Consider the following 19,691-nt stretch of genomic DNA (forward strand, 5'->3'; position numbering starts at 1 on the left):
TGTCTCGTGCGGCATGGTAATTAAAGTCCCATGAACGACACAGCTTTCAAAGAGGCTATATAGTGACAATGCCATGCAAATATAAATATACACATATAAACAACGATTAGATATGCTATTGGAACAAATAAAAGTTCCTGCTGATATCTCCGAGATTGCTAAAATAATGAATGTTGCTGCAAAATTATTATTTCCTATAAAACGGTACAGACATTATTTGAAACTGTATTGGAACTATAATAATGTGAAATATCTATATGTTAACCTTGATGATTTTATGAAACATAAAACTTAAGAAAATTAATCGGGGAACAAAGAAAATACGAATAATATATTAATATATGTGCTTGAGTTCCAACAGGTAAGTTTTAGATGTAGATTCACGTGTTGAAACTCAGACACTTTTTAAGAAAAAGACTATGACCACGGTCTAAATAAGTTGACCTACAGGTAAATTAAAAATGATGGTACTCATAGATAACTCTGCAATACGCAAAGACGGAATAGGAATGTACAAATATAATAGCAAAATATCCGAGTAACATATTTTATTGGTATATATATGTGTAAAACCATAGCTTATGACATATGTGTAAAACTATAGCTTATGACAATAACAACTACATAGACTTCATACAAACTGTCCTTTTTAACATTTAATATTAAAATTTAGATATGTTATAAACATTTTCGTACTTTTCAGTTTCAATGTTTATAACATGTCTAGTGCTTTCATAACACCACAAACTGCTATCACATGGAACAGCATCTTAAGGTCGTCTATAAGTCAAGGTCACTAAGCTTTTGTTTTCTTATTTATAGTCTACAAAAATATATTACCAGGGGATTTTACTATGATTTTAGCGGTTTTGCATGGCGACATATATCTTGATGCTATGTTGGAACTCCTCTCGACAGCTAGAAGAAGGGAAATAAATTTAAATTAGATATATACTTAGATATATAGATAAACTAGAAAATATATGTCATTTATTAGCACTCGGTTGTGTCGCAAAAGAGATTTACACGTTACATGTCCGATGACTATTTTTATGAAGACGTTAGTCTTAAGCCTTATTTTAGACTTCATGCACGTCAACATGGCTATGTATAGTTTTATAGCCAATGTACAAGTTCAATATATTGAAATTACATCTATAAGTTCCAATTTTTAATTGGGGTCTTTGAATATGACTTACCAGGGGTTTAACATTTAGGGTGACTACGTGATCTATTAGGGGCTTGTTGAACCATAAAACATAACAAGAGAATGATAATGTGCAAACAAAACCGTAATTTGAACACGAGCAAGAGTTTGCGGTAGGGTTGTCAACGGTTAGCCGGTTAACCGGTCGGAATATCACGAACCGGTTAGCCACATCAATGACCGAATAATAGTCGGACATGTATTGACTCCTTTGGGGAGCCCAGTGTTTCTCTGGCTTAGACCTACAGATTATTTATACATGCGACAAAAATCGCATAGTTTGTTTTTAATAAAATTAGTGTTCAGGCTTACATGTTAGTGTTGTCTTTGTTGCCTATTGTATTGACAAAGGGATGCCATAAAAAAACAGAACAGTTTTTAAAAGAACACAAAGTTGTTAAATATCAAATTTTAGAGGTAGAACTTTTACATGCGAGATGTAAAGATAATCTGAAGTGAACACACTTGAATGAGCAAGTATGTATTAAAACGTTTGTCGATCAAATGTTGTTTTAAGAACACTATTACCGCATATGAAATCGAGTAGAGATAACTGTAATTGAATCCCGTTTTACTGTATTCCGACATTTGTTGTCCATGAAAGATACTTACTGAGGTTACATAAAACCATTTTCTGCGTTTAGCTTGAAATACGTGAGTAAACTATCATGTTCAATAATGTACATGTATGTTTGTCGTGGAAAACGTATATAATATGTAAAGTAAATAAAATGCCATATTTACACGCCAGCAAAGCGTGTTACATTCTTTTAATCTTCACGCGGTAGATCGATAATTTCTTTGGATAATTGTATTAATTGTATAAGCGCTTCAGAGTGGCTTATGTTAGCTAGATAGGGCGTTATATCAAATGTTGTGTATTTTATCTTGTCGATAGCTCGATTCAGCACTTGCTTCTTTAATCTAGGTCTTTCACGACCGGTGGTTGAACCCCTCCCTTCGACCTTTTGCAGACGACCCAGGAGATACTGTGCATGTCGGCAGTGATAGTGGATATCTACAGAATGATAAGATCTACAATCAAGGTATGTACCTGTTCTATACCACATAATCCGACTTGTATCTAAATATTCTTTGTGATCTTAACAAATATATATATAAAAAGTGTCAAATGGCAGCCTGTTTTGCATAAAACATCGTAGTCTCAGAATTATTGTCCGTTGAAGTTGAGAAGGCGCTATGACCGAATTGTCTTCTGGCTTCAATAAATTGGGAATTTCACACCTGTTCTGACAAATGGACATATGTATTTATGTAAGCCTTACCTTTCAATAAAATATACACAAATACATATCACACATGTCATAAAGGATCTATGGGTAACTGCTTTAAATTATATATTTGCATACTCGACCGAGATATCCGCATTTCCGGCATTGCTGGACAATTCTATCCGACTCATGGATCTAGGTTGCTTACACGCCAGACTGGCGGGGGAAATAAAGTGACCTTTCGGGGTCACGCTATTGTTCGTGACGTCATTTGATGACGTTTTGGAGTCATTCAGGGTCATTGACGTCACTAACAATTGCCATTCGGGCTTCATATGCAAATGAGAAATGTGCGAACAGGTTACAACTTTACGAAAAAGCAGCTGTTTTTACGGGTTTAATGTAATAAGCAAGAAATATAATCAATCCCTGATATAAGGTAAGGATAAGGTTATTCAAACCCTCGGGATAAAATATTGAGCAAAAGACACTCGGTAAAGCTTCGGGTCTCCTGCTCAATATTTTATTCCTTGAGTTTAAATAACCTTATCCATACCTCACATCAGGGATGGATTCTATTAAACTTCTATATGTTATACGTACGCTCGTACGTATTTTATATTTGATCTATCTGTACTTTTATGTACGTTACCCTTGAATGGCTTTACAAAGAGAACAAGTTGTAAACAAATAATTGCTCGCCCCATAATATTGTCTATTGTCGGTATAATTTTCAACTGTTATTAAGACTGCTAATCTGATAACTATTCTTACATGTAAAACTATGGCAAAACATGCCAACATACTTTGTTAATTTGTGAAGACAAAGTTAAGATTGTCTGTGTTTGGTTCGTCTGTTTATGAAATGTGCTTTGTAATTATCTCTTACGAAGGTGCGACTAGAGAGAGACTGCGAAGACACTCGTACGGTTTAAAATAAGGACAGATAATTCAAGTAAAACAGACATATTTTTCTTACGTAATATTTAAAATGGAAGCATAACGAAACGAAGGTTTTTGTATTGTTTGCAATACTTTTGTCTTAATACAAGAAGGGTGTTCCTCTCAAAAGAACAATGTATACCCTCAGACACAGTGTGATAAACAACCTTATCTAGTAACAAAATGAGGATAGATATGTGCCAGGATTTTAAACAGAATGTTTAGACAACGAATATAGACTATAGACGCAACTAACCTTTTTGGAACACCTTTCCACTGAGAGTTCGTAATTCCAGGTGGCGTGTATCTCAGAACCATCTCCAGTTACAGACTACACACCCCGCATTGGCAATAAATCTCGGTACTTATAAAACATGTTTGGTTGAAAGAATTTATACGTTCACATGTTGTGTTCATAAACGTATTACTATTAGTAGATATTTTGGCAAAAAATATGAACGTATACATATTGTTAATGAAAGGTCAGTATCAGTAAGACTACGGCGATCGTAATCACCCGACCCGTCAATATATACTTCCAGAACATATAGAGGTTTCCCAACGAGTTGTGTTCAGTTACATGTTTATCTAACTCGACTTAGTCAAACTTCGAAATTGTATAAAGACACGAGTTTAACTGAGTGTCTTTTATAATATTTATTTTGTTTAAATTTAAAAATTAGCTAGCGAGAGGTAGATAAACGTGATAACTAGTCATTACGAGTTTGGGGACCTGTTTCTCCCCATAACGTTCTTATTCTATCTGAAAAACCACATTTTCCCCTTGGAATATACATCATGTGTGTTTCCGATGGGGGGGAGACAATTGCCATGGATCATGACGTAACAATGGAAAATGACGTCGAAAAGCATTGTTACGTGACGTAATAAATCAAAGATTGACTAATGAAATTCCGTCCAGGGTGTTACCCACTGGTAACCAGAAATGTTTACCATCTCCTAGCAGGTTTATCCAATGAGTCTTGAGAGAGAAAACCTACAGTGGTTGTGAGAGAAAAACGCTTTATTTATAATGAAGGAGAAAATTGATAAACAGACGAGGTGACTTTTAATAACATCTTGTAATCTTTCACTTTTTTATACACAATATGAAATTAGTCCTCTTCACTACAGGAAGAAACTCTATGCAATTGTAGGGGTCTGATAACCATACAACTCCATAAAGAAACTGTGAAAAGCGGATGTGAGTGGAACAACGATAAATCGATAAATAAGTGCAGTAAACCTGTAGCTTTAACTCTTTTTCGATAGTGTAACTTGCTGACTTGTTTTTCATCCTTTCCTTGCAGCCTTCCGACCAGGATTTGGGTGTCAAACCACCCTGTTGCGACTCGTTGAGGATTCGCGTAGAGCCCTGTACAACCATGAGTATGTCGCTGCCTTACTGATGGACTTCTCCCAGGCTTTTGACTGTATTCCTCATAACTTGTTGGTCGGGAAGCTGGAGGCCTATGGCATGAGCAAAGCCTCAATTAACCTGGCGTCCAGCTACCTGAGCAGCAGGAAGCAGCAGGTAAAAAATGTCTCCAAATGCGGTGACTGGCTGGAAGTGCTGAAGGGGGTACCGCAGGGTTCTATTTTAGGACCTTTGCTTTTTAATGTTTTTGTACGTCCTGTAAGTTATATAATTATGCAGACGACAGCACTGTCAGTGAGTCAAATAAAGACCCAGATGTTTTAAAACATGATATTGAAAATGACTGTCAAAATCTAATAGACTGGTTTAAATTAAACCAGATGAAAGCAAACCCTAATAAATTCCAGTCTTTTAGTATTGGCGAAATAGATATTGTTCCTGACAGTGTTGTCAAACTTTTAGGTGTGAACTTTGATTCATTTTTAAACTTTGAAGCTCATATCTCTAAAATTTGTAGGAAAACCTCAAGGCAATTGTCCATTTTAAAACGAATTGGGAGTTTTTTTAACCAAACAAGGTAGACTTGTAATTTATAATTCTTTTATTGTTTCCAAATTTAACTACTGTCCTATAGTCTGGCAATCTTGTTCCATGAAGAGTGTCAGAAAGCTAGAAAAGATACAAGAAAGAGCTTTATGGTTTATATATAATGATCACAACTCATCCTTCAGATACTTACTCAGTATTACCAACAGCGACATGCTTCATGTAAGGCGTCTGAAGGAAATGGGTGGTGAGGTTTTTAAAATTATGAACAAAATTTCATATTCATAATCTTGTAAATATCAAGATGTCTAATTATGACTTCATGAAGGAAAATACTGCAGAGGTGCCCAGGGTCAACACTGTGAAGTATGGACATAAATCGTTTGCTTTTGAGGCCGCCCGGGTGTGGAACAGTCTCCCAAATTACTTCCGAAAAGTTGAAAGTTTTAAAACATTCAGGAGGCTGGTCCATTCCTGGGATGGCCCCATCTGCCTTTGCAATATCGGCAAAGAGTGATACTTCATACTGTGCCCTGGTAACCTCTGCCACCTGACATTTTGGATTGTGTGATACTTTTATTGTCTTATTTCATTTCTTATATGTTTTAGTTCTATTCTATATTTTTGCAGCATCTTAAATGTATTTTAATTCCATATATTCTAAAATATAAATTTTTACAAAACTTATAAAAAGTCTAAGTCAGGTGTCAGGGCTAGAGGAAACTCGGGCTTGGTGTAATAGAGCATGGCCGGCGCATGTACAGAGAAATGTAACTATGATCAGTACCCAGAGACTTCGACCAAACTCCTAAGACAGCACTGTTATAGATCAGTACACTAGATATCGCACCCCCTTATATTAGTATAATATATGATTGTCAGTTTGACGTCGAGGTAGCTATCCATCACTTATCAGATATTTTGCCGACATCGATAAATTTTTGGAAAATAGAAATTAACCGTTTGTGAAACTGTTTATCACACGGAAAACAGGGTTTTTGGAGAAATGCATCAGGTCGTGGTGATTTAATTGTATTAATGTTGTCAATAGCTCGGGTAAAGTTGTGGTCGCCAATGTTTAAATCAACACACGAGTGTCTGCTGGTTTCAGAGAATGTAACAAGGTTTCGTGGATAAGTTATAAGTACCATCTAGTTTTTCCGAGTTCGTTGAGGACATTTACCTTTCGGTTTTCAATTTCACTTACTTCTGTAGTTATACATATACTAAATTTAATAAAGAACACGATTGAGAGACACTGGGGATTCAGGACTGTGGGACATAAGTCTGAGTGTGATATAGCCCGACTTTCCTCTGGCCCTGACACCAGACATCTATCTGTCAAAATGTCTAAGTCAGGTGTCAGGGCTAGAGGAAACTTTGGTTGGTGTAATAGAGCATGGCCGGCGCAGGTACAGAGAAATGTAACTATGATCAGTACCCAGAGACTTCGACCAAACTCCTAAGACAGCACTGTTATAGATCAGTATACCTAGCCGCAGCCAAAGCAAGTACGTAGAAAAACGTCATTGGTTCCAGAAGTAAATTTTCTCGACAAGGCTCATAACGATTTCAGTGTATTGGTATTTATTCGTTGTTTTCATGGTGAAAGGGTTGAACCGTTTGGCACCCAGCCGGGATGCATCGAGGAAAACATCGAACAAATGTAGTACGAGGACCCCGTTAGTGGTAGTATATGTAACACATCTTGTGTAACATATGTTTAGTGATAATGGTGTAGATTGATGTTGGATTTCTAAATCAACTTGATGTTTATGTCGATGACAGCTCCATACAAATATCAACTTTTTTAGTGTAAACATGTACCTCTTTTTTGTTTTCCCGGATCGAAAGAGGATTCTCATGAGACATTGAGCTTGATTGTTGTGCTAGATTTGGCGGGATTCATTGAGGAAAGTCATCCGACTCAATCGGCAAGAAACGGAAATAAAAATTCCTCCAAATCATGCCCGTTCATCATGACAGTGTCGAGATCCACATGACACCGTCCATACAACACTGGACATTGTTACGATTTTGATCCGATACAGCAGATTCTGTCACGACATAGTCACGATTGTAATCCGACTAGACGAAATCGACTGAGTTTCCCGAATGTTACGGGACGCACCTTACTGTCGGGATTGCTTGGCCGACTTGTCTGAACCTTTCCCGATCCGTAGGACTCTGTTACGAACGTATACGACTGCGTTCAGACAATGATAGGACATTCCAGATCATTGAGGATAGTAATCCGACTGTTTCACTTTTCGTGTTGTAGCGCTGTCTGATCTCAAACGGGAGCCGTAATATGCACTGTGTGAACGCCCCATAAAAGCGCAGTGGAAATAGAAAATATATTCAGTTACCAAAAACAAAAACCAGCGAATGCAGATATTTTGGCCTCTTGCAAGAACATGTTTAATCTGCAAAAACACAACATATTTTGGAGAATGTGTATCAATTTCGAAACTGATGCGTTTTGTATGTACTTCTATAATTTGATGTAAGATTTCAGTTTTGCTCTCCATATGATATATATTTGGAAGTAGATGAAGATGTGGAAGGGAGGTGGGGACACGCACGGGAGAGGGATAGAAGGAAACAAAGCAAAATAAATACATGTTTTCTATGAATATACCAACAACTGTATAATAGTGATAGCCTTGTACCGGGACAGGTTCAGTTTATATATGAAAGGACTGAGTGGTAATCATGATAAGGACATTTTTATAACCTCGTTTGAGAACAGCTGTTGCAAAAGGGATTGGTCCCATGGCTCCTCGATAATACCTTAATGTAGATAAGGTCGTCTATAAATACAAACGAAAGCGTCACAAAGAAGAACAAATTCAATGCGAAAAGACAACACCAAGAAAAGACATTGGTATGTCCGATACACTGTCATACAAGATGTCGAGTTACTATGGTTTTAAAGGTTTTGATAACGTTGACATTATAAAAACTGATAACTTTGCACCATATATGATTACCAGAATTATACGGTAAGATGCTATATGAATGAAAACGTATTGGGAGTTTCCGCCATGACAAGTATTTTGTGGGCTGTTACATCAAAATAGATATGTAGTTATTGTTGCCTCGTAAAATGGACACGTAACGAGGGAGTATAAATTAAGATGTGATAGTGGTGTAGGTTGTTCGTTCCGTGACGGTGGTCATAATTATAATGTAACACTATACTTTAAATAAGGCAAGACGAACGTGTTTTCGTTTCGTCGGCAACACAAGGGACTTCTATTGTAATAGTTTAGTGTGAATATTTCTATTTCGTTTCTGCCATAGCATCGGAGCTTTACAATGGAAACGTTTACTAGGATATGTAATATTGTTGTTATTTCCTCAATAGCACGGTGACCATCTAATGGAGAAATATCAAAGTGACACGGCATCTTTCACCTCTCTCAAGCTGACCGGAAGTCACTATGACGTAGGACAGGAGCTGGTAAATATCACACGTGACACATAGATATCACAGGGACGTGGATAAATATCACAGGGATGGGTATATAATTTAAGCTGAAAATCTTTGCGTGTGTCTAGTATAAAGTTAGTTGGGTTATTTCAGAGGTGTTGATTGTCTATAACTAAAACATTTCGTACAGAATGGAAGTAAAAGACATGAACTATTAACAACTTTGCATGTGGAACTTTATGAAGTAGGTGCCCCAACCAGAAAGAGGAATTGTCAGTAGTTTGTTTGAAAAAATCTTATTTTTTCGTGCAATAATTGACACGTTTACAATATGTTTGATGTCGTTTAAGGGGAGGTGTATGAGGAAACAAATCCAAGACTATTTAGCCGAGAAGGACGGTTATATCAAAAGTCTTAAACAACTAACAGATTCCACCGAAGGGAGAAAAACTTACGAGGGATTCCTCGACATCGTTACTGCACACTTCCCACTCTACCGGAGGGAGTTAGAAGGAACAGCTGATGGTGCTGGGGTAGATTTTGAAAAGGTACGACTCTAGTATCATGACCTACTTTTAGACAGTGCATTTTCTTTCTTTATTTACATTTAACATGTGTTTATTATTATATAGTTTTGTACATGCATAACATCAGTCGATAAATAACATTGATAGCTGCTAGATAACATGTTCAGAAACCTTTTTGTAATTTGCGCACATTAGGACTACACACACTTTAATGGTGGGCAATTTAGGTACCTTTGACAAACAACGTTTGAATATAAAAATGTGCTTTGTTGTCAAAATAGTGTCATAGTTTGTAGTAAAAAAAATAAGAAATTATCGCATGGTCAACAAAAACGTAAAACGTCAGACTAAAGGTCGTTACGAGAAAAGAACAGCAACCGAGGCAACACTTAAGGTAATAGGATTGTGTCACCATTTCTCAGTAGAATTTCTTCAAATTTTGTAGTTATATTGCTTTGAAGTAAAGAAAATGTTCTGCCTTCAAAAAAATATAGGTTGTCAGAATTTTAAGGATTTTAAATGGAAATTGCAAAATAATGTCAATAAAAATAATACTGTTATAGATTAGTATTGCATTAATGTATATCAATTTAATAGATGCTGAAATTGTGTAAAATAAATTATCTATAAACGATTCAAAATTGACATTTTTTAATAAAACCATATACACATAGTAATTGCATGTAAGAGTTATCTGTCTTGAAAAACTTCACAGTAGTGAAATAGATAGCCGGTTTCCTGAAGTACAGAAAATGGACACATGTGACTCATTGATAAAAAGCAACTGAATTACTGCCTTGTTTGCTTTGAAATACTTTAATATTGAGAGAACACACTGATCTGTCAATAATAAACATATAATATTCATCAGTTTAATATTAAACTTTATAATATGCGGAAATTGTGATTCTGTCTCCCTTCATTGGATTTTCAATTAGGGATGTACTTCCTATTTCCGTTGATCAATACACTCCAATGACCTTAACAAACGAAACATACTATATATACCTTCAAATGATGGAGGCAAAACCGCATGTAGCACCCGTGAAAGTGTTTCCCGTATATACGTTGCCAGGCCACCATATTGTTTCATCTAGTGCTGACTCTGTGGTATATTTTGTCCAATGATAAGAGCTAAGTCATACACCCGATCTAACAATCTACAACCAAGGTTATTTACCGTGTTGGCGATCCTCGAAATTAAAACTACACGAACAATTTCCAGATATAAAACCACAAACCTTTAAACACTCCTAATATAAGCAAATATACTAGTATATTAAATATTTTCTCAAATAAGCAGATGTACATCATGTACATCATGTATGTGTTTTCAACCAAAACCATACCGGCGAAATAAAAGAAACCACGAGTATTCCTTGATTATCAATTTTTTTCTTCAAATAAAATCCCAACTACAATAAAAAGACATATGCCACACATTGAGTTGATTAATGTAGCACAATGATTTGTCCTGTCGTTTATAAAACGTCATAGTACCATACTAACCTTGACATTATGACTTACGATTCCTATGCAAATTAAGTGTACGAAATTGTTCTACCTTCAGCTTTTCCTTCTCAACCTTGAGCCGGAGTTGACGGCCCTGTACGGAGACAACTCAGTCGTGGAGGTGGCGCCCCCTGGGGACGAATGTCGACATTACCCACAATCCAATGGTTGTACAGTCATCTGTATCAGAAACGCAGATACCAACACCGTAGGTCAGACAGTGTAGCATGCATTGCGTAAAGTATTACTACTGTGATTAAAAATTATAAATTGGTACTTACACTGGGGCATCAGCAATTCCGTATTTGCGTATTGCAGAGTTATCTTCTCTTGGGAGCAGGTATTGATTGTTACGTCATTGGCTTGTGCGAGAAAATTACGTCGTTTTCTCAAAAATTGATGACGTTACTCTCACAAACAAGTCACGTAACAATCAATACCTGCTCCCAAGAGAAGATAACTCTGCAATACGCAAAGACGGAATATATGGTTTCGAAAACTTACAAACGAACGTATGGCGAATTTTGAATTTTTATCTTTAATGACCTTAACTCTATATTCTGACTTTTCCGCTTAGTATATCTGATGTACGGCACGCCTTATATAAACAATAAGATAAACGGTCCGACGAACTTTATTGAAAGGTCGATGATGTACGGTCGCGAGTGTTTATTACTTATCTAACATTCGATTGCAAACATGAATTATTTCATGTCAGTATTACCCAGTGAATATTAGCACTATTAGGAATCCGAATAAAATAACTGTCAGTAAGGTTCCGTGGTAGAGGTCGTTTGTATCATATATGAAGAAACGATAGCACATCTGAATAGTAGATATTTTTGGAGGAAGAACAAACATCATCACCATCGGAACACATGGTCTTATTCTCCTTGTATCTTTCATATGCTCATATTTTGCCGTAGTTTTATCGATGATGAGTTCGAAGTATGGTTTTGTTGACAGTAAAGTCTTTTCTTGTTTTCCCCCCTAATAATACGCAACTTCCCCATGTAACCTGTATCCTGCTCTTGGCCATGTTTGTCCTGTTGTGCGTGCAATACAGTGTTTTTGGTCACACTCAGCCTTGATCATTCTATTTAATATTCATTGTAGTTTGTGCTGGCACACAATGAAGATGGATGCCCACAGATGAAACAGGCCAGCGTCTGGCTCGATTTGGACATCACCGATACGTTGGATGGTAAAACAGTGAAAGAGAGATTCCTGTCGTTCACCAAAGCCGGTATCTATCTACGTCTTCATAAAAATATGTTCCCTCTTCTACCAACTAACTGTATTTCATTCCTCTTACTTATACTGTATATACTTTTATCACTGCATAATTCATACTACGTAAACAAATTGTTAATGATTGTTTATTGGTAACACAGTTTGTTTCGGCTACAGTTGTTGGACTTTTTGACATAATCCAACCAATTTATTCTTAATTCTAGTTTATTCCGTACAGCCTGCATATTTAGTTTATATTTCTACGGAAGAACTTTGTGATTGTTTTAGTATAGAACAGTCTTTTTTGTTTATATATGTTAGAGAATGTGAACCTTATCTTATATCATTCCGGCACACACGAGTTCACCCGTTTTTGTTGTGGTTATTATTATATTTTTTTTGGTATGCTATTTTTTTGGTATGCTGGCTTAATATATTTCCAGGGAACAATGTCCGTGCTGTACTTCATAAAACCATATAAGATACCTTACTTATGTGATAAAATATCGTAAAAAGTAAATACAAGACAATCTAAAATATGTAGAATATATGTCTTACAGGATATCTTATTTGTTATTATATCAAATAAGTTCGATTTTTATAATAGATACCAGTAAAGTTTCTGAACATAATATGTTATATAACTCCGTTTGAAAGTGTATTGCAAAGAAGGAAAAGATTAGATCTCCACAGTAGAAAATGTTAGAAAATAGAGTCTTTGTTTCACAATTGTAAGTTTAATGTCTGTACGCTAACCAATCTCATTCTACATACACGCCTATATTTACAAATGATTGGTAGGGATGGTATCATATACGCATACATTATATATAATACACAAATCCGATATCTCATCAATTTTGAAAAAGTCTCACATAATATAAAAGTAGTATATCATTTTCTTAGATACATGATTTACACTGCTTATTGAGTAAATGCCATGCTGGTTAGGCCTACTTCCCATTGGCTTAATCCTCTCGGATCCAAAAGGCTAGTATTGTGCCCTTGTTTTCGACGAGGAGGGAAATATTCACTTTCTTAACCCATTCACACCTTAAGATACATTTGATCTAATCCAATTCAAAGGTTGGAATAGTTCATAATGAAATGTCAGGGGTGAATGAGTTAAACATACATCCGGTTGTTAGTCCTGTATGATTTATTTAACATATCCATACCTAAGACATTCAGATTAAGTAGTTTTAATCTTAAAAATCTGGATTGTATATGACAAATGTGAACCGGTGACAACCGTTGATTGGTACGAACGCTTTACCAACCCAGTTATCAGTTATGATCGTGAAGAGCAGTGCCACCCATTACAATTACGTAGATTAATTTAACTTGAGAAAAGAGGCTAAAGTTCGCCCAGGTGAGGAAGGCAATGGGTTCTGTCCCCAGGCCGGGATATAACAAAGTCCTAAAAATGATTGTTGTTATTTCTTCTTAACGTTCAGCATGTAGAGTAGGGCAACAACTAATTTACCCGTTGTCAGAATAATGTGACTGGGTGGAATGTGTGCTGGATGCCTTCGGCATGGTATTATAGTGGAATAGCACTATAAAGTCGGCATTTGATCTGCGCTATCACAAGGAGACAAATACACCAACTTACCATGTCTCTTGCACACACACACAAACACACACACACGCGCAAGCACGCATACACAGCACCGATGGAGGCACGACCTAAAATATGTTTGAACTTAGCTGTTAATAGGACGTTAAACAAACAAAAAACAAAAAAACAGGAGCTAGAGTGACAGGAAAGAGTTAGTTTCTGACTAAGAGTCACTTTGTTTGACAGGTTCCATGCCAGGAAACATGATCAGTATAATGGGAACAGATTTGATGTATACGGGCAACAGTGTATACCAGAAGTGGGTAAACAGATCGGGTATACGTGAGTATTGTTATACTGCTAGTATCTAGTGTTGAAGCACATTCACCCACCGCTGTGTAAGACACAATCATTTCAATCCAGTAATTGTTTTATTGAATCAAAGACGAGGCAGAGCAGAAAATATCATATGGCGGAAAAATACATCTAAGAATGAAATAATTGTATATCAGAAGATAACTAGTTACTTCATTATACCTATTAATTTTAAATTTCTTAGAAAAACAGCAATACAAACCATAAACAAAGAGACAATAAAGATCGAAAATGTATGGATACTTTGTAAGCTGACTGTGATACGTACTTAGGCCAACCTTTCTATGTATTTTTAGACGACAAGGTCCCGCGAAATATTTCCTTTTCTGCCAAGTCAGAGTTAACGTTATTACTCAGATATATTGTACAAGTCTTGTCATAATTCGTAAAAGTAATGTGTTTTATTTGTAGAATTTACACAATATGACCGTTTTTATGTTGTCGGCTGTGCTCCAGTTTGGGATCAAAATACTCACACACTTTGTAATGATATGTTATGTTACAATCACTAGTGTACACCAAACCCGATTACAGTTCATAACCAAGCTATGCAAGTGTCTCGTAACACGTATACCTAGCTGTATCACTGTTTCAAAGGGATTTGTTATCAAAGGAGAACTGGTTCATTAATATAGTTATATCGCAGTCAGATGGTTGTGGAACACACATTTATATACAGAACGTATATAGAAATATTTATATACCTTACTAAAAATGATTTATTATTATCTCTGTCTTTTTTTCTCAATCAGTTTTTGCTTTTTATCCAAACTATCCCGACCCCCTTTTCAATTCATTTTCAGTCAATTTATTGCAGATTGATTTTTCTAGGCGAATGTTATGCAATTCATATTTGTGAACCAAGTTTTACATTAATGATAAACTGGTTATTTACACACACAAAAAAGAGTTTTATGTGTGAAATTTTGATGAGATACATTTAGCTAAACTCAAAGCTTTCTTACAGAACAGAGGTGCACAGATTATTGATCAAACCTGAATACGTCTTGAACGTATGCCTAATTAAGAGAGTATTGGTGTAAAGGAATGTCGCTGGTGTATTTAATCCTCAGACGGTTCCTCGTGTTTCTCAATGTCTGGAACTGTCTACCTTCAATAAAGGTCTATTAGGAGACGTTGTTACGTGTTTTATTGTGCACTTTAACCAATTGACTTGCTGCATTTTATTCTCCTCATATCTCTCCGTGGTTTATTACCTTTTATGCAAGGTACTTTACATCACGAAGTCTAGGTTTGCATTTAAATGTAAAATGTTTATATCTCCGGTAATCGACGGTTCGAGTATCTGCAGGTCCTATTACTTCCTGACAGGAAATAGGAAGATATTATTTCCTCCTGTTTTACGGAATCTCGTTACATAATATTACCTAGAAAATCCAGACGATCAGGGCTTCATGTTGTTTGTATCATGTACCGGCATTGTTAATATGACAGTATTACAAGTTACGGATAACACTAGTTACCAACACATCCATATGTTATAGTATCCTAGGTTGTGTTGTGCAGCACAAAACAAATAAAGTCGATGAATTATTTATATTATCGAACACTTAACGGCCAATCAACACAAAATTGGTCATTAGGGTCATTAAGAAGAAGACAAAACTTAATAAAGATAACAAAATAAAAGTCAATCGTCAACTTGAAAAGTAAAAGTTATAATAGGTGAAAATAAAGTTAATCAACACATATCATAAACAACGAAAACCGCAAAACAAATACATGCATTAGAACTATGCATTACTAAGTGCAATGTTTAAGGAAATGATATTACTAATTGACCCCTACATATTTATTTATAGCTCGGCGGTTCGTCATGCGGGCTATTCTCTCGGCGAAAAGTTTCGACGACGCCATGGAAATAATAAACAAGGCACCTGGTAAGTGTAGAACATTGGATAATCATAAATACTTGTATTGATAACAGGAAAACCAACCAAAGACACTGGTTAAGTTAATACTTATAACAAAACAGTAATTGTTCAGAAAAAAATAACAAATACTGAAAAATAAAAAGATGCAGAAGATATTATGTATGCATGTTAATGAGTCAGGGTTAACACTCAACGCAGTGTAAATCTGTTAAAAAAGAACGGTCTGGTAACGTCAGTATATCGAAGAAGTACAGGATCCAGGTGCATTTATGGATAACTTTAGAGTAGAATGGACTTTCGAGGCGAGTGGCATAAGCTTGAAGGATCTGGGGTGGTATAAAATCAAAACGAGACATTACATATTATCCCCATAAACATCTCCGAAGTAGTAAGCGTGTCGTTCAGCGCACTTAGCCATGTGTATTCTTTAGATACAAGTACGTCAGTCACATACGGTCTCAGACACGATGAACTTGTCTCCTTTCACGGCAGATACTGATATCCCACATATCAATAAGCGGCAAGTAGCCCGTGGAGACGAGGACATTACAAGTTGAATATAATCTGAGTGTCAACAGAAGCAATAAAAAATAATAAAAGAAAATCCACATACAAGGACAAAACTAAACCTCTCAGATTTCAAAGTAGATAAGAAAATACACATAGAACCGACATCTTGAACCCCCGCAAAACACCCGTGAATTGCAGGAGCTGCATGTGCCACCCTGTAAACGTTACCAAATGGTATAAAAGTATTTGTTTGTATTAGTGAATTGACCAGATATTTTTGCATGCGGGTGATATAAGTGTACATTGTACAGGTTGGCCGGTGGCGAAGTGAACATCACATTAGCCTTTCACTAAGATGGACCAAATTTGATTTGTGAAAAGTCTCAGTCGATACCCTGATCAACAAGGGTATACGAATATAGGTAAGATTTTTTTTTGTTTTCAGTAGTGAATTAAATTAAAGTGTAATTTGATTCACGTGAACAGGAATTGCGTCCGGTTATAACATTAACTTGGTCCATACCGCCTCTGACAGCAGTGGCGAGACGTCTGGAGGTCTGGTGTGTTCTTGTATAGAGATAGCAGGACAACCGGACGGTACCCTGAAGTGTATCACTCCATGTACAGACTTCTTTACACACACAAACCTGTAAGTGGTCGTGGTCACGATATAATAATCCATGTCTCTGTCTATCTCCGACTCTCTCTGCAATATTGAATATATCATTCTCCCCCATGACTATCTCATCATTCCTCCCCTCCCCTCTTGCACTCCCTCATATTTTTTCTTGTTTCGAATGGTTTATACAAACAAGCTCTCCAAAATATTACTGTAGGCTAACACTGAGATATTGACAGATAGAATATGACGTGTACGAATATGACTCAGCATATATGCGTGTAACCCAGACAACTTCTTTTCATGTCTTTTCACGTGTATTAAAGGACGGTTGCAAAAATCCTCCAACGGGTAGAAAGCAAATTTATTCCGAATATCCTTGTTGGAATATATGACTAAGAAACTATTTAATACAATTTTAAGCAAAAGTTAAGGAACGTTTTTCATTTGCCCTTCGATTTTTTATTCGTGTAATTAACAAGGACCAAACGTGTAAACAACACTAGACATATATCCCTCGGCATAACGTTTTACTGAGAAGTGACATGTAACAAGGAAAAAACCTATTGGAAGACGAACCTGCTTGTTTATATACAGATTTCACCACCTGACTGTGCCACATTACCAAGAGGAAAGTTCTATACAACGTCAAATAGCTATGGAGGCATGGAGGAGGAGAACAAGTAGACGCATAGAAAAGTCTGATATCCTCGAGATTCTTTCAAATCAGGACAACAAAGACTTCCCGGTGTTTAGAACAGGCGAGAAGCCGGACTACCTGTCCACGGCGTGTGTAGGTAAGTATATGGATTTGTTTGTTGACATACTCCTGCAGGACCCCATGGTGGCAATATCTTCAACAAGAATCATCATGTTGGAAATATGCAATATCAAAGAGTTGCTTTAAACACAGACAATGAACGTAATACATCTCCAGCACACACGCAGGCATACACTCATATATGCATAGGGAGATATTAGCCAGGTGGCATAGGACTGGTAGTTGGCGCCTGATAAGGCAGCTCCAGCGAATTCCTCAGAATTGTATCGATTAATGTATATGCTAATTGTATTGACTGTATAAATTATATATCTATGTACTGTAAAGCGCTTTAGAGTGGCTTAAGTTAGCTAGATAGGGCGCTATATCAAATGTTGTATATTTATTTTATCAGACGTGTTGCAACGTTTCAAAACTGGCTAGTACCCTGTCATTTTGTTCTTGACACGTTTTCTCTTGAGTATTTCAATTACATCGTTATCTACTGATCCATAAACGCCATAACAATGCAAATTCACGTTAAAAATGTTCTGTAATTGTGTTATGTATGTAGAGAGCAGGGTAATGAGAAATGTGCATTAAACAGCCATTTAAAACTTTACAAAATTTAATCGCAACACACAATGCATTGGTAAGCGGATGATTCATGTAAAACTTGCCGGAATAAATCCAAGATACTAACCAGGTCACGGCCTTTAAAGTCAGTGTTCTTACCTTATAGAAATAGTGTGTAATATACATGAACTGGTTACCATAAGAATCAAACTAACGACACATATCGGGATCGAATGCGGTAAACCCATATTTACGGAATATACTGTAGTGAATGTTTCCTTCCATTTGGTTTGCATGCCAGCAAACAGCTCTAACAGTTATGGGAAAATAAAATAGATGTGTTGTTTCCTGTTTCAGCTGTGTTTGATTTGGAGGCCATGACGTTGGAATTATTCACAGACAAACCTGAAAACACCGACCCCGTTCTAAACATCAACATCCGAGATTTTCATTAGTATCCTACAAAAGAAGCTCCAAAACGAATATCTGTATATGTAATGATCGTGGCAAAGATGTTAGCAAGAGCAATTGATATTTTTTAAACTAATCTTAAATAAAGGTAAGAATATTAATTTTATAAGACACGTTGAAAATGAAGCTTCAGAAACAAGGTCAGTTATACAAAATAAAACCAGCAGTTTATATATTTTTCATGATGCCTGTTCCCTTGTTTTGGAGTCCCCAGAGTCCCGTTGTTTTTATGTCCCATAAGTCCCGTTGTTTTGGTGTCCCATAAGCCCCGTTGTTTTGGTGTCCCATAATTCCCGATGTTTTGGTGTCCCCCAAGTCCCGTTGTTTTGGTCTCCCAAAGTCCCGTTGTTTTGTATTGACGTCATGAATTCCAAATCAAACTGACGTTTCAGTATGTTTGGTTTTATTGTGCTTGGACGCTGTGGTATAGCATGTCCTCGCGTGCTTTGCATTTTGTTTCTTGTGTATAGACACTATGATACAATTTGCTTTTTTTCTCCACGCTTGAACATTGTGGTGTTTTATGTCTATTTGTGTGGACGTTGTGTTGTATTTTGTCCATTTAGGTCGATGTCGTGGTGTATTTTGTCCATTTGTGTTTACGTCGTGGTATATTTTGTCCATTTGTGTGGATGTTGTGGTGTATTTTGTCCCTTTGTGTTTACGTCGTGGGATATTTTGTCCATTTTTGTTTACGTCGTGGTATATTTTGTCCATTTGTGTTTACGTCGTGGTATATTTTTTCCATTTGTGTTGTATTTTGTCCATTTGTGTGGATGTCGTGGTGTATTTTGTCCATTTGTGTTTACGTCGTGGTATATTTTGTCCATTTGTGTTTACATCGTGGTATATTTCGTCCTCGTGGTATATTTTGTCCATTTGTGTACCTTGCTGTGTATTTTGTCATTGGG

The 19,691-nt window shown here is 36.4% G+C and overlaps 1 protein-coding gene across 1 annotated transcript in view; it reads left to right on the forward strand.

Annotated features, from left to right (window-relative positions):
• LOC110457852 overlaps positions 1 to 19,384 on the forward strand; it is a 29,577-nt gene extending 10,193 nt beyond the window's left edge. The window contains exons 2-12 of the mRNA XM_021509294.1: positions 2,136 to 2,253; positions 4,692 to 4,915; positions 8,676 to 8,771; positions 9,092 to 9,289; positions 10,839 to 10,988; positions 11,897 to 12,026; positions 13,821 to 13,916; positions 15,773 to 15,850; positions 16,841 to 17,003; positions 17,571 to 17,770; positions 18,667 to 19,384. Coding sequence (XP_021364969.1) covers positions 2,136 to 2,253; positions 4,692 to 4,915; positions 8,676 to 8,771; positions 9,092 to 9,289; positions 10,839 to 10,988; positions 11,897 to 12,026; positions 13,821 to 13,916; positions 15,773 to 15,850; positions 16,841 to 17,003; positions 17,571 to 17,770; positions 18,667 to 18,764 — 1,551 coding nt within the window. The 3' untranslated portion in view covers positions 18,765 to 19,384. The remainder of the gene's footprint in view (positions 1 to 2,135; positions 2,254 to 4,691; positions 4,916 to 8,675; positions 8,772 to 9,091; positions 9,290 to 10,838; positions 10,989 to 11,896; positions 12,027 to 13,820; positions 13,917 to 15,772; positions 15,851 to 16,840; positions 17,004 to 17,570; positions 17,771 to 18,666) is intronic.
• Positions 19,385 to 19,691: the final 307 nt, after the last annotated feature.

This window comes from Mizuhopecten yessoensis, unplaced genomic scaffold, assembly GCF_002113885.1.
Source record: "Mizuhopecten yessoensis strain PY_sf001 unplaced genomic scaffold, ASM211388v2 scaffold9341, whole genome shotgun sequence".
Taxonomy (NCBI): Eukaryota; Metazoa; Mollusca; class Bivalvia; order Pectinida; family Pectinidae; genus Mizuhopecten; species Mizuhopecten yessoensis.